Here is a 12,546-nt window from a genome sequence, read left to right as displayed (position 1 = left end):
ATTAGTTGCTATAGCATTAATAATACTGATACATAGAGACATCTTCCTTTGTAGATTACATGAAAGAAGATTGCACAACAAATGTTCATTCTAGGTTAGTTCAAGAATATACACAAGCTTTAGATGCAAAGGATTTTTATGGTTGTGCACATTTACCTGTGTCTTGCATCTATTACCTATAACCATTGCATGAGATTTAGAGTAGTTGGTATTATTATCTAGGATAGTCATGAAATCTATGAACAAATCTAATATACACTGAAGACCTACTGTTGTTCTTGCTGTCAGAACGGTTTGTCAACGTAAATCAATGCAGGGATAAGCTGTGAACCTACCGTAGATATATCCTTGGATGTTGCACACAGTGAAGGACCAAGATAATTTAGATACAATGTAAATAAAAATGGGGCTAATATGCAACCTTGCCTAACCAGCGTTTGGACCCTTGTTGAGCATAATAGAGACCCAGTCTGATCATATCTAACTACAACTGAGAGGTCTTGATGGAGTTAGTGGAGAAAATGTACCAAAGCTCGGTCAAAACCCAGATCGATCAGTATGGAGCATAGCTTAGTTTGACTGACACGATCAAAGACCAAGGATAAATCCATGAAGGCTAAATAAATTTGCCTTCTCTTAGCCACTGTATACTTAATAATAGTAAGGTGTAGGTTAAGGCACTGAACCCATATTGGAGACAAGAAATTACATTGTTCTTCTCCAACCATCCAGTCTCGCTAGAATCAGCCTGCCCAAAACCTTGACTGTCAAGTCTATCAGAGAAATTAACCTGTAACAACAGGGATCAGAACTGCCACCCTTTATGGACTCTGGGAATACAATAGATCTCTGTCATGTGGCCAAAGGGCCCTTTCTCCAAGCAACATTAAATAAGTGGGTTAGGATTTTAGCCCAAACCAAGGGGTCCTGCTTAAATACGTCAGCCAGGACCCCATTCAGTCCAGGGGCCTTAATCCTAGTCACATTAGCAATGGCAACTGTAACCTCTTCTACCGTGAAGTCTGAAGGAAAGTCTGCTCACATAATTACAGATAGTAGGCCTGGCACAACCTCTGACATAGTACCATAAATTCAAGAGACATGCTCTTCCCAGACATCTGGTTAAGTGGTACAAACTACTGTTAGCCATGCCAGTGAAAAAAGACTGGTTTATAACTGCCCCAAAGCTGGAAGTGTTACTAAGAATTTAAGGGTTCAGGAGATCATCCCAGGTTTGCTCTTTAATTTCTCTTTTATGGGCTGCTAGGACATCGTTCTAATCCTTCCTCCTCTGAACAACCTCGTCCCTATCTCTCGGGATACCCTTCAATGCAACCAATAGATTATGACGGGTCTTAGAACATCGGGAATTAAACCATCTTTCTCCTCTCTTATCCTTGCAACCATTACAAGGGGCAGTTATATTACTTCAAATGTGTTCATTAACCCCAGTGAAAGCTTCTAATAGAGTTTCATGATTTGTAGACTCCTCCATACATAATAAAAAGTCTTGTTCACAGGTTGAGTAAAGAGTATCAATGAAGGAATCAGGAGTAACCTTGCTCCATTTTATTCAATGACCCTTGTTGTGAGAAACAATATTGCTATTGCTAGCACCCTTAACCATAGATAGGTCATCATGACACCCTCTCAACTTCAGATACAGGACCAAAGATTATGATCACTAAACTACGACCATTGAATCCTAAACTGGAGCTCAAACTTGGGGAAACAAGCTGAAACAAATACATAATCTATAAGTGTTTTGTCGCCTCTACCAGTAAAAGTGGGGAAAAGTTCGCCCTTAGGGGCACCTTGCACAAGTAAAAATCAGCAATGACATCATCAAGCATACTACACTCCACAGAATGTTCAAAGGGGACACCCAAGTCAAATTCCAACATGAACTCACCATCAAAATCATAACAACCCAGAGAACAAAAATGCAGATTAAAATCCCCTAATAGGAGAACCAAATAATGTATATTATATGTCTCTCCAAGCACCTCTAAAAAAGACCTTAAGGCCTACAAGTGTTCAGTTTGGCAATCCCTATTAAAAGAAAAATGTACTAATAAGATACTTGGGGACACCTCAAAATCTAATAGGACTCCTAACAAATTACCCGAGCCCGAATCGACCAGGGTGGAAGAACACCGCAATTGCAGGGACACCAGTGTCAGCAGCACGAGAAGGGTTACGGGTGAAAAAATATATAAATACCCATCTAAATAAAACAGATTATATGGATTCCACGTTTCCTGCACCTTTGGAAAATCAGAGCTAAATTTCAACCAATCCTCATTTACCCTTTTGTCTCTCAACCTGGCCATGTTCTACCCACAAAGTTTAAGAACAGGACAACCATTATCAGTCCACTCACTCACATGAGACTCACTGTCATTCGCTATCTCCAGTGTGCTCTGTACTGTACTTTCCAATGCAGGGCTCAATCAGCCATTGCTATCTAAGTCTTCCAATGTCTGAAATCTATTACGTCGCTCGATTAGTCGCAGGATCATAGTTACAAGGGCCTAAACTATCCTTAAGCTGAGGGTGTGCATTGCTAAAAGTACTTCTGCTAGAAGTGTCCCTCAGGGGATAAAAGAAGCCCAATGGAAGAACCTTTATTCATGGTCCCTGAAAAACTCTTGTCGCACAGTGGCATAACACATGCCCAGCAAAGTCAGGGCAGTTAAAGTTTAACACTACGCAGTCCCCCTTGAATGCTTTTTCCCCATGACCCACCAAACCCACCCTTCTAGCCATTATAATGTTATTACAACTGAAACTATTCATCCCTCCTTTAGTGGCATACGTTCTTGGGTAGATTCCAATGCTTCTGGCCCCTACAGAGGGACACCTGTAAAAACAACCACCAGAGGGGCAGATGCAGGGGGAAGATGTAACTTCCAGACTAAAGCACAATTTGGCAGAGGGCGTCACTGGTTCCAAGCCTGTTGACATGTATGGGCCAGGCTAGGACCACACAGGGGTGGTTTCTGAAGCTGATACTATTGGGTTGGTCTCCTAATACAACCCTCCTTTGCTAGCGGTACTCCCACATCCCAAATAGCACCCATTTCACCCTGAAGAGTCACCTGGTCCTGTGGGATAGGAATAAGATGGCTCTGCGTCTTCAAGGATTCTCTGTCCTGCTGAAATCTTTCCTCCATGTTCCCCTGGGGAATGTCTCTGTGCACGGGCTACACTGTATTTACGCTGTAGTGAACATTGGTATTATCCGCATTTAGGTTTCTGTACGCTCCTGCTAAATAAGATTCTACTGCATCCAAACAGCCTTTAACCGGTTTAAGTTGGAGCTCTTAAATTGCTGTAAATCTGCTACACAGCTCCTTGATCTCAACATGTCCTGAAGATGACACACTCCCGGCGCCCATACAACCAGATTGGGATTTAATTTGGTACTCGGAACAAATGATTTTTGATGTTTGGTAGCTGGCTCACCAGCAGACGTGGGGTTTAAGGTCCTCGAAGTTTCAGGAAATGAGCCAGGAGCAGGAATTACAACAGGGCCATTTTGTTTATATGTGAGACCACTAGAGACTGTCATATTACCCACAGGTCTCTTGTCTGCTGCCAGTAGTGGGGCACAAATTGGGGATGAGTCATTAACATCTACTTCCCCCCATAGATAGTGACCAGGTTGAGAGACAGCGTGCGCTCCATTAGGGTGATTTCACTTGACACAACCCCAATCGCTCTTTCATGCATAGTATCTATGCTTATTGGCTTAAGTAAACTCATAGAGCAACCAACTGCTTTCCTCTTGCCCATTGCTACAGTCAGTTACAGGGCAGGGACACTCACTGGTAAATTCCAAACGTTAGTTCCAGTGCCAGAGGGATGGCCCAGCCTTGTCTGGCTGCAGACAGACCCACTCTTTGCCCGGTCTTCACACGGGCATGTCCCGCGCTTCGATAGTAACAGGCCGTTTTTAAGTGCTGGGCAGCTGGACACAGGTGCGAGTGGCTCCTCTTCCTCTCTCTGGGCCTCACACAGCCTGAAGGCAGATGCAGGATGGGATGTGAAGTCCCTCCTATGAGTGTAAGCCTCCTGCGCTGAGGTAGTAACAGGCTGTTTTTAAGTGCTGGGCAGCTGGACACAGGTTCAGGCGGCCCCCTCCTCCTCTGCTTGAGTCTCACACAGTCTGAAGGCAGATGCAGGATGGGATGTGAAGTCCCTCCTGTGAGTGTAAGCGTCCTGCGCTGAGGTAGTAACAGGCTGTTTTTAAGTGCTGGGCAGCTGGACAAACGTGAGGATGGCCTCTCCTCTTCTCCCAAAGTCTGATGGCAGGTGCAGGATGGGGTGGTCCCCCAGCTTCTCAGAGGCAACTTGAATTGCTTAAAATCTGTGGTATAAAGCAACCATTGGTACATTTTCTACAAAACTACAAACTTTGAGTTCATGCTGGATTTTTTCTGACCTATAAAAACAAGACTTTTCTAGCGGTGAGTTGAGCATTCTAGCCTACACAGCCCCAGTTTAGAAAAGCCTTACAATTGTTTAAAGGTTGTTAGAAAACTCTGAGCTGCACGTTCTGTTATTGGAAACTGAAGAATGCCTGTGTACAACAATAATGAATGAAAAGTGGTCACACATTTACAACACAACTTACACTCACAATGCTGACAATTTTAATGTGGAAAGAATATACTGCATTGAAATTGACAGAAAAGCCAAATGAACTTTACCACCGGCTTGGGATTTCTCAAAATTGCAACTGGATGCATGTTCTGCATTTCATTATAAACAATTTATTTCCCCTAAACACTTGCAACTTATTTTTTATCTGAACACATTAGGATCCGTTACAACTAACATTATCACAAACAATATCATGTCTCTTTCTTGCAATTAAAATAAAAAGCTGTATTTTGTATTAATTAGACTGTCGAAATGATTGTTTAATTATGTATGTTTATTAAAATAAAGCTGATACTGCCACCACTATGCATAGGTCAGATGATTTTAAATCACAGATGGTGGAAGTGACATCACATCTATCCACCTTCTCTGTTTACATTTCCATGTTTAACCTTCTTATCTCCAGTCTCCCCTTCTAATTGCTGGTGAGGGGTTAGAGAGGTAGTCTATAATCTGGAACAATAAAGCCTTATCTATCAAGACCACCCACAATTCTGCTTTAATTAAGGAAAGAGTTAAAGGCCCATCTCTAACTCTATTGCTGCTAGACCTACACCCGACCCCCTTTTGCCAAGCCTTTTTTCGGCTATTTGGGGTAGTTTGCACTTAGGTTTTCATAACTTTTTGTCCACATAAACTATTCCCGCCAAATTTGCATCCTTCTTTTTTACAACATCTTGGGGATTCTAAAGGTGCACAGGGTTTGTGGATACCCCTAAAGCGGACCGAGAAATTAGCCAAAAATTAGCTAATTTATAGGGTTTCTTAGGGTAAAAAGTACTGCAGAAGAAAGTGTCTAATTTTTTCCTACAAATGGCATCAACAAAACGTTGTCAGTGCTAAAATCCCCATCTTCAAAACTTTTAGAAACAAGCAGACTTGATTCGGAAAACACATTTTTTTTTTAACATTGTTTTGGCATTTTGATAGGAGAAAAAACGTTTTTCCAGTATGTTGTGAAATGGGTGTGAATACGGTGGGAGATCCTGGAAAGCTATACATTTCTGAAAACTAGGCAAAATTCTGAATTCAGCAAGGGGTCATATTTATGTAGATCCCTTGAGGCTGTCCTAAAGAAACGAAGTGTCATAACAAAAATATTGAAGATTAGTAGATAAAAAGGCCATTTGTGACAACATTTTCATTTGTAACTTCTCGTCATGATGGCTGATTAACAAAAGCATTATACCATCAGATTTGCTAGATACTTCTGGTTGTGGGGATTTAGAGGGTTTGTGGGTTTTGCAAGAACTTGAGGTACCCAGAGCCAATAACCGAGAGGCACCTTGCAATGCAGGTATCAAGGAACCTATCTATTTCCGAAATAGGCACAAGATATGGAGTTTAAAAGCAGTGGTTATTTGCACATCTCCAAATTTGTGGGCACTCATACTAGCAGGTGAACTAGAGGGCATTTCTCAAAATGTCTTTTTCTTACACAGTTGATTAAAATTGGAAGGCGCAGATGTAGAGAAATACAATTGGTAAAAACTCTTGTTCTACTATTCTGTGTTTCTTTAAGTCTCCTGAAGAAAATGGTACCACACTTGTGGGTGTAGATCTAGTACATACAACAGGAAAGGCCCAAGATGCAACATGGACACATCAAATCTTTCCACTGAAAACTGACCTTTTTATTGCAACGTGCCTAGCTGTGGATTTTGGGCCCTAGATCAGCCGCCACATGCAGAAATCTAGCTAACCTGTACATTTTTAAAAACCAGACACCTAGATGAATCCAGGATGGGGGTGACACTGTGCCTCTCACAAGGTTGTTTTACCCAGAATCCCTTGCAATCCTGAAACTTTGACAAAAACATATAATTTCCTCACATTTCTGTGGTGGATCGTTCTGGAATCTGCAGTGAGCCAGAAGCTTACTTCCAGCCAGCACTCTCCTAATTCTTCTGATAAAAATGGTACCTCGCTTGTGTGGGTGGGCCTAGTGCTCGCAACAGGAAACGACCCAAAACCCAATATGGATACATCAAGTTTTTCCACTCAAAACTGGCACGTTTTTTGCACTTTGGGTAGCTGTATTTTTTGGGCCCTAACTCAGCCAGCATCTAGGTAAACCTAGCAAACCTGTACCTTTTCGAAAACTAGACACCTAGGAAAATCCAGGATGGGGTGACTTGTGTGAATTCCATGAGTTTGTTTAACCCACAATGCCCTGCAAACCTCAAACTTTGCCTGTAATCACACATTTTCCTTACATTTCTGTGATGGAAACTTCCAGAACCCACACAATTCCTACCACCCAGCATCGTCCCACTAGTGCTGATAAAAATGCTGTGCCACTTGTGTGGCTAGATCTAGCCCTCGTGACAGGAACAGATCAAACCAAGGGCAATGGAAGCCCTTGTGTGAGGACTCCTTTTGAGTTCAGTTGGATCTATTCCTGTCGCTGGCACTGGGCCCAGTCTACTTCTACTAGACAGGGGGCAAAGCCTACATGGGGTTGACATCAATATTTAAAAGGAATATTTTGACATTTCAAAATTATTTATTTTGATAGGTAGAATTGCAGTGTTTAAATCACCACAGTCAGGTAACAAATGGTAGTCCCGAAGCCATGTCTTACATTTCAATATAGTGGAAAGGGTGGTGGAGAACGGGTGCAGGGGGCACCAGGGGGGTCCCTGCACTGCCTATGCACTTGGCATGGGCAGTGCAGGCCTCCCCCGGCCAGCACCATCAAAATGTCCACTGTCTGCTTTGCAGGCCGTGAACATTCCAAGCGTGCTGGGGCACCCTGCAGGCTACAGCATTGCCGCCGGCTCGATTACGAGCTGGAGACAATGCTGTGGCCTGTTTCCCGCTAGGCCAGCGGGTGAAATATATGGTTTCCACCCACTGACCTAGTTGGAAAATCATAATAACTGTGGCAGGGAGGTCGCTGCGTGGGCGGCGGCCACCCTGTCGGGAGTTTGACAGACAGAGTTTCCAGCCGCCAAATTCAAAATCGGGCCCTAAATGTTGTTATGATGCTCACAGAGGCAACGTTAATTTTCAAAATTTTACTTATATCCATACAATCAAACAGCAGAACAATGCTTATAATGGTTATGGTCTACAGTATAACCAGTGCATATGTATAAAAAAAATGCTACAGTGCACTCTGCTGTAGGGTAAAGGGAGAAAAGACTATAACCATAGCCAAGATACCACCTGTTGGTTGATTGTGAACCTCGGATTAAGAGGTGGGTAGCAGAATCATTCCCTCTTGTTTTGTGCTGTTCATGAGTCATCAATAAATTTGATCACAATAACATGCCAGGGTAGACAATTCTATTTTTCCTTCGCACTAAAGAAGATGTCACTGGAATAGGTGTATCCTTTGATCTAGTGGTTGGGCCTTCCCACCTTAGGCATACAAACATGTTGAACATGCCCATCTTTGCAAACACACAGGATTGGAATCAAGAAGTATTTAGTCTAGTGTTTCCCAAAACAGATCTCACCTGAAGTCAGCGATGTCCATGTTTCCAATGTGTCATAAATCAGAGAAGAGAACATGACAAACTGTAGGCAAACCAGATTTGTTCTTATGCTCTGGACCATAAGCCTGGTTGCATGTTTTTTTAAGAAAAAACGTTACATTTTATCGCCTTTGTGCAGGATCTTATCAACTCGATGAGAAACCTACGTACTGACCCCGATTTAGCTCCTGACTGACAATGACTCTGTGAACAGTAGCCCCACAAAGGGCCGGAAATCTATGCAGGCGCTAATCAAGGCACGTGGCACTGAGTTTTAGGGCCAGATGTACCAAAGGATTTTACCCATTCTGTCTCTATGGGAAAATGCTTTAGTACATATGGCCCTTAGAAACAAAGGCAGCACAATAGTTGTCATGGCAAAGCCCTCACTTCGTGACAGAATTGAACTTCAATGCTGAAATCAGAGAGAGCTGTTTCCCAATTCTTTTTACGGATACAGCTAGTGAGTGTTACACTTTCGTTAGCCCCATACCAACTGGATGAACAACAAGATTCCCTTAAAAATGTAATTTGTAATTGTTCCAATGTTTTAACTGTCACGTTTCTATTATTTCATACATATGAACTTTTCAGTGTGATAGACGAACTCTGGTAAGTATGCATCAGTGTCTTATTTCGTGGGCATCCAGACCTCCACAGATGTGCACAGGGCTGGAGGATGCACAGACATTAACTCTGGATGTGTTATTATGAAAGCCTTGGGTAAAAAATCTTGGAGGAAAATTAGTCTGGTACAACTCTCCTTTGGTGACAGAAAAGAACCGTCAGAAATCATAACTTTTATATTCTGTTAACTATGTGGCACGTCAAGAAAATGGTCTCCTGGGAGTTTAGATATTGCATATGACATTTTGTATTGATTTCCTGCACATATAATTTAAAACGTAAGCCCCGTGTTGTAGGGATGCTGGACATGTATCAAACTGCAAGCTCAATGGAGAATGACACTTTTTCCAGCTTGGCTTCCGCATCATTCAATGACAGATAGAAATTTACATAGAATATAGAAGGTGGCAGGTAAATGGCAGTACATGAGAAACAAAGGCCGCTGAAGCAAGAAGGTAAGCCCTTTTTAAGATCCTCCTAAAGTAAGAAACTGACATACAGAAAAAATCCATGCACCTGCCAGAAGCACAGGGCACCACAGACAATCGTGGTAAAGAACCAAAGCACATGCATAAATGTAAAACACTGCCCATGTGCATAAAGCGTGATAAAGGTGGGAGAGACAATGTGGGAGCGATGCATGTCCCCCTGCCTGTTCTTGAACACGGACATGCAGACACACATAAAGCAGGAATGTATACATGGCATATGGGCAGGTCAATGAGGGACTATCTTTGTTTGCTTAATAGAAGCTTAACTAAACCAACATATGGTAGACCTAAATTACAACTCAGGAAAATTCTACTAGACATCATTGAGCATGGCCCTCAAGACCAGCACACACTTGCACATGATTTTTGCCAAGGAACATTATGCCTATCCAAAGCAATGGCTGGGAAAGGATCTGAAAAAGTTGGTCTGAGGCCCCACTATTTATATCTGGTACCCATTTTAAAGTACAAAACATTTCTAGAGTCCTCCCCCTACAGAGGTGTCTGGAATTTCCTTCCGCCCTGCCCTGGCCCCAGCATGTCTGATGACACAAAAGACTAGAGTGAAACCCTTTATGAATGTGCTAAGGCTGAGCCTTGTGATGTGCAAGTGTGGTAGGTGACAGCTCCTCCCCTTCATCAAGTCAGAGGAGTGGCATAATGAAAGTAGAGGGGCCTCCCTGCACAGAATATGGAGGGGGGGCCCTCTGGACTCTCTAAGGTCATGTCTGTGCTGAGCAGGGCCCCTGGAGCTCCGGGGCCCCCCACATTGCAGTGACTACTGGGACATTTGTTATGCCCCTGAGTCAGAGATGGCAATTTAAAACAGTACACCCAGACTCTGCAAAGGCAGGCCTGAAACATTCAAAAGGTTACCTAAGTGGGTGTCGCAATCAGTGCTGCAGGGCCACTAGTAGCATTTAATTTACAGGCCCTCTGTACATGTAGTATCACTTTACTAGGAATACAAGTTAATTAAATATGCCAAATGGCTGTTACCCCATTTTATCATGTTTAGGGGAGAGTGCACAGTACCATAACACTGGTTACCAGTGTTAAAGTGTGGAGAGTCCTATGGCCAACAAAACAAATTCAGCAAAAACAGGAGGAGTAAAGCAAAAAGTTTGGGGGAAGACCACGGTAAGACTGACAGGTCTAGCACATCCCTTTATCCCATGTGTAACATAGTTGCATCATAGTGGAACATTTCTACTCAAAGACTCATCACCTTGACGCAATGAGATTTAAAAAAAAATAAGTACATTTATGCAAAAGACATTAAAAAAAGTTGTACCAAAGGCAAATCATACCTTCCAGACGGACTGCTGCCACTTTCTTCACTGTCCCACTGTTCAGTTTTATTTCGAGGAATTGGAGCTTGAAGCATTTCTGCAGCCAGGGGGTCAGCATCATTCTCCTCACGTCCGACCCACTCCCCAATCACACAGGGTCGCAAGAGAGATGAGTTACATGCACGTGTGTCCTGAAAAAATAATAATAATATTACTCGCTATTGATCATGTGCAAATGGAAGGACAGTGCAAAATATATAATGATCATCTATGATATACCCAACACATACATATGTACTGCTCCCTGAAGTCATTATGAATGGGAACTTTATTCAGTTCACACATGACAAAAGTGTGTCGCTTGATTTAATAGCTCTAGTGATAAGCAACATAGACACCAGAGGTTCTATCTGGCAGTATCTATCAATCTGTGTTTGGGTCTGTAACACAGGTAAGGTTTGCCTTGTCTCTATGATGAAAATGTTCATTTCATTTAAAAAAAACAAAAAAACAGGACATTGTATTTTGTATACTTTCCTGTTTTTCTCTCGCGCTAAGCAACATCGTTTTAGGAATAAAGCCTAGAAACATGGACTACATCTACTGCAAAAGTCGCAAACAAAGAAATGAAGGGATGCTTTTTATCTTCAAGGCCTGTATTTAGTTTAAGTGCTGGATAATCCCAAACAAGACACAGCGTCGTCTGAAAGTAGTGTTTTAGAACTCAATGAAAGGGATGTCACTATTTAATTTATAAATGTAAGCCCCTATATTTTTTCTAGCATGACTTTGATGATGCTCCCTTGCTGTCTATGTTTGTCTACTTTCAGGCCAGAAGGTGGCAGAGCATCTACTCGTTTCTTGCGTGGCCAGGCAGAGAAATCTGGGGGACATCAATCACTGCAGTGCTGAAGTGTTCCCTGTCCCTTTCATCAGTACAGCCGCCTGCTCCTCAGCGATCTATTCATGTTAGAGCTCTGTGTATTTCCACTCAACATGGCCCGATTTATAAAGGAAACTATCAAAACAGATGTAACTTGGAAAAAAGGAAGGCTCCAAGCTTATCTTCCAGACCTAAGGTTACAGGGATGTTGTAAGACATAGGCAAAGTGGGCTCTGCCCCAAAGTCCAAGCCTTTCAGGGACCTCTGATAGAGCCAGCACTGTTGTGTAGAGAGTCTTGCCCTGATGACCTTGAATAATTCTTAAAAAGTTTGCTTTGAATACTGTTTCCCTTTGATTTATTTTTACTTTTTTAATGTGGGTGATGTGTAAGAGTCTATTACAGACATCTGCAGAGAAATGTTGTATTTCTGTTACATGCAACATTTATAAAAATGTTTCTTTTAGATCAAAACAGGACCTCACATATGAGAAATGGGGGGCTGTTGGACCTGGCATCCTTGGTGTGGCCTCCCCTAACTTTTTGCCTCTACTTTACAAGCTATTTCTGTGTGCTGGATTCTGTTGTTGCTGTTTTTGTTACTCTGGGCACTTTACCACTGCTGACCAGTGCTAAAGTGCAAGTGCTCCCTTTGTCAAATTGTATGTGTAATTGACTTTTCCATGATTGGCAAATCTGATTTTCTAATAGGTCCCTAGTAAAGTGCAGTAGAGGTCCCCAGGGCCTGTAAATCAAATGCTACCAGTGGGCCTGCAGCACTTGTTGTGCTACCCACATGAGTAGCTCTGTAAACATGGCTCAGACCTGCCACTGCAGTGTCTTTGAGTGTACTCACTTGCCATGCCTAAACCTTTCCTTTTTATACATGTAAGGCACCCCTAAGGTAGGCCCAAGGTATCCCCATGGGCAGGGTACAGTGTATGTGAAGGGTGGGACATGTACTGATGTGTTTTACATGTCCTAACAGTGAAATACTCCCTAATTTGGTTTTCACTGTGCAAGGCCTATCTCTCTCATAGTTTAACATGGGTGCTGCCCTTAAATATTATTAAAGTGAAGATTTCTTCTGAGAGCAGATAGAAA

At 42.5% G+C, this 12,546-nt stretch overlaps 1 protein-coding gene across 2 annotated transcripts in view; it reads right to left on the bottom strand.

The window, feature by feature from the left end:
• Positions 1-12,546, bottom strand: part of C2_2H8orf34 (chromosome 2_2 C8orf34 homolog) — a 1,039,122-nt gene that overhangs the window by 756,577 nt on the left and 269,999 nt on the right. For both annotated transcript variants that reach the window (XM_069220300.1, XM_069220301.1), the window contains exon 6: positions 10,579-10,751. In XM_069220300.1, the coding sequence (XP_069076401.1) occupies positions 10,579-10,751 (173 nt within the window). The remainder of the gene's footprint in view (positions 1-10,578; positions 10,752-12,546) is intronic.

This window comes from Pleurodeles waltl, chromosome 2_2, assembly GCF_031143425.1.
Source record: "Pleurodeles waltl isolate 20211129_DDA chromosome 2_2, aPleWal1.hap1.20221129, whole genome shotgun sequence".
Taxonomy (NCBI): domain Eukaryota; kingdom Metazoa; phylum Chordata; class Amphibia; order Caudata; family Salamandridae; genus Pleurodeles; species Pleurodeles waltl.
Note: the sequence above shows the minus strand (reverse complement) of the source record. Positions and strands in the feature narration are given on the sequence as shown.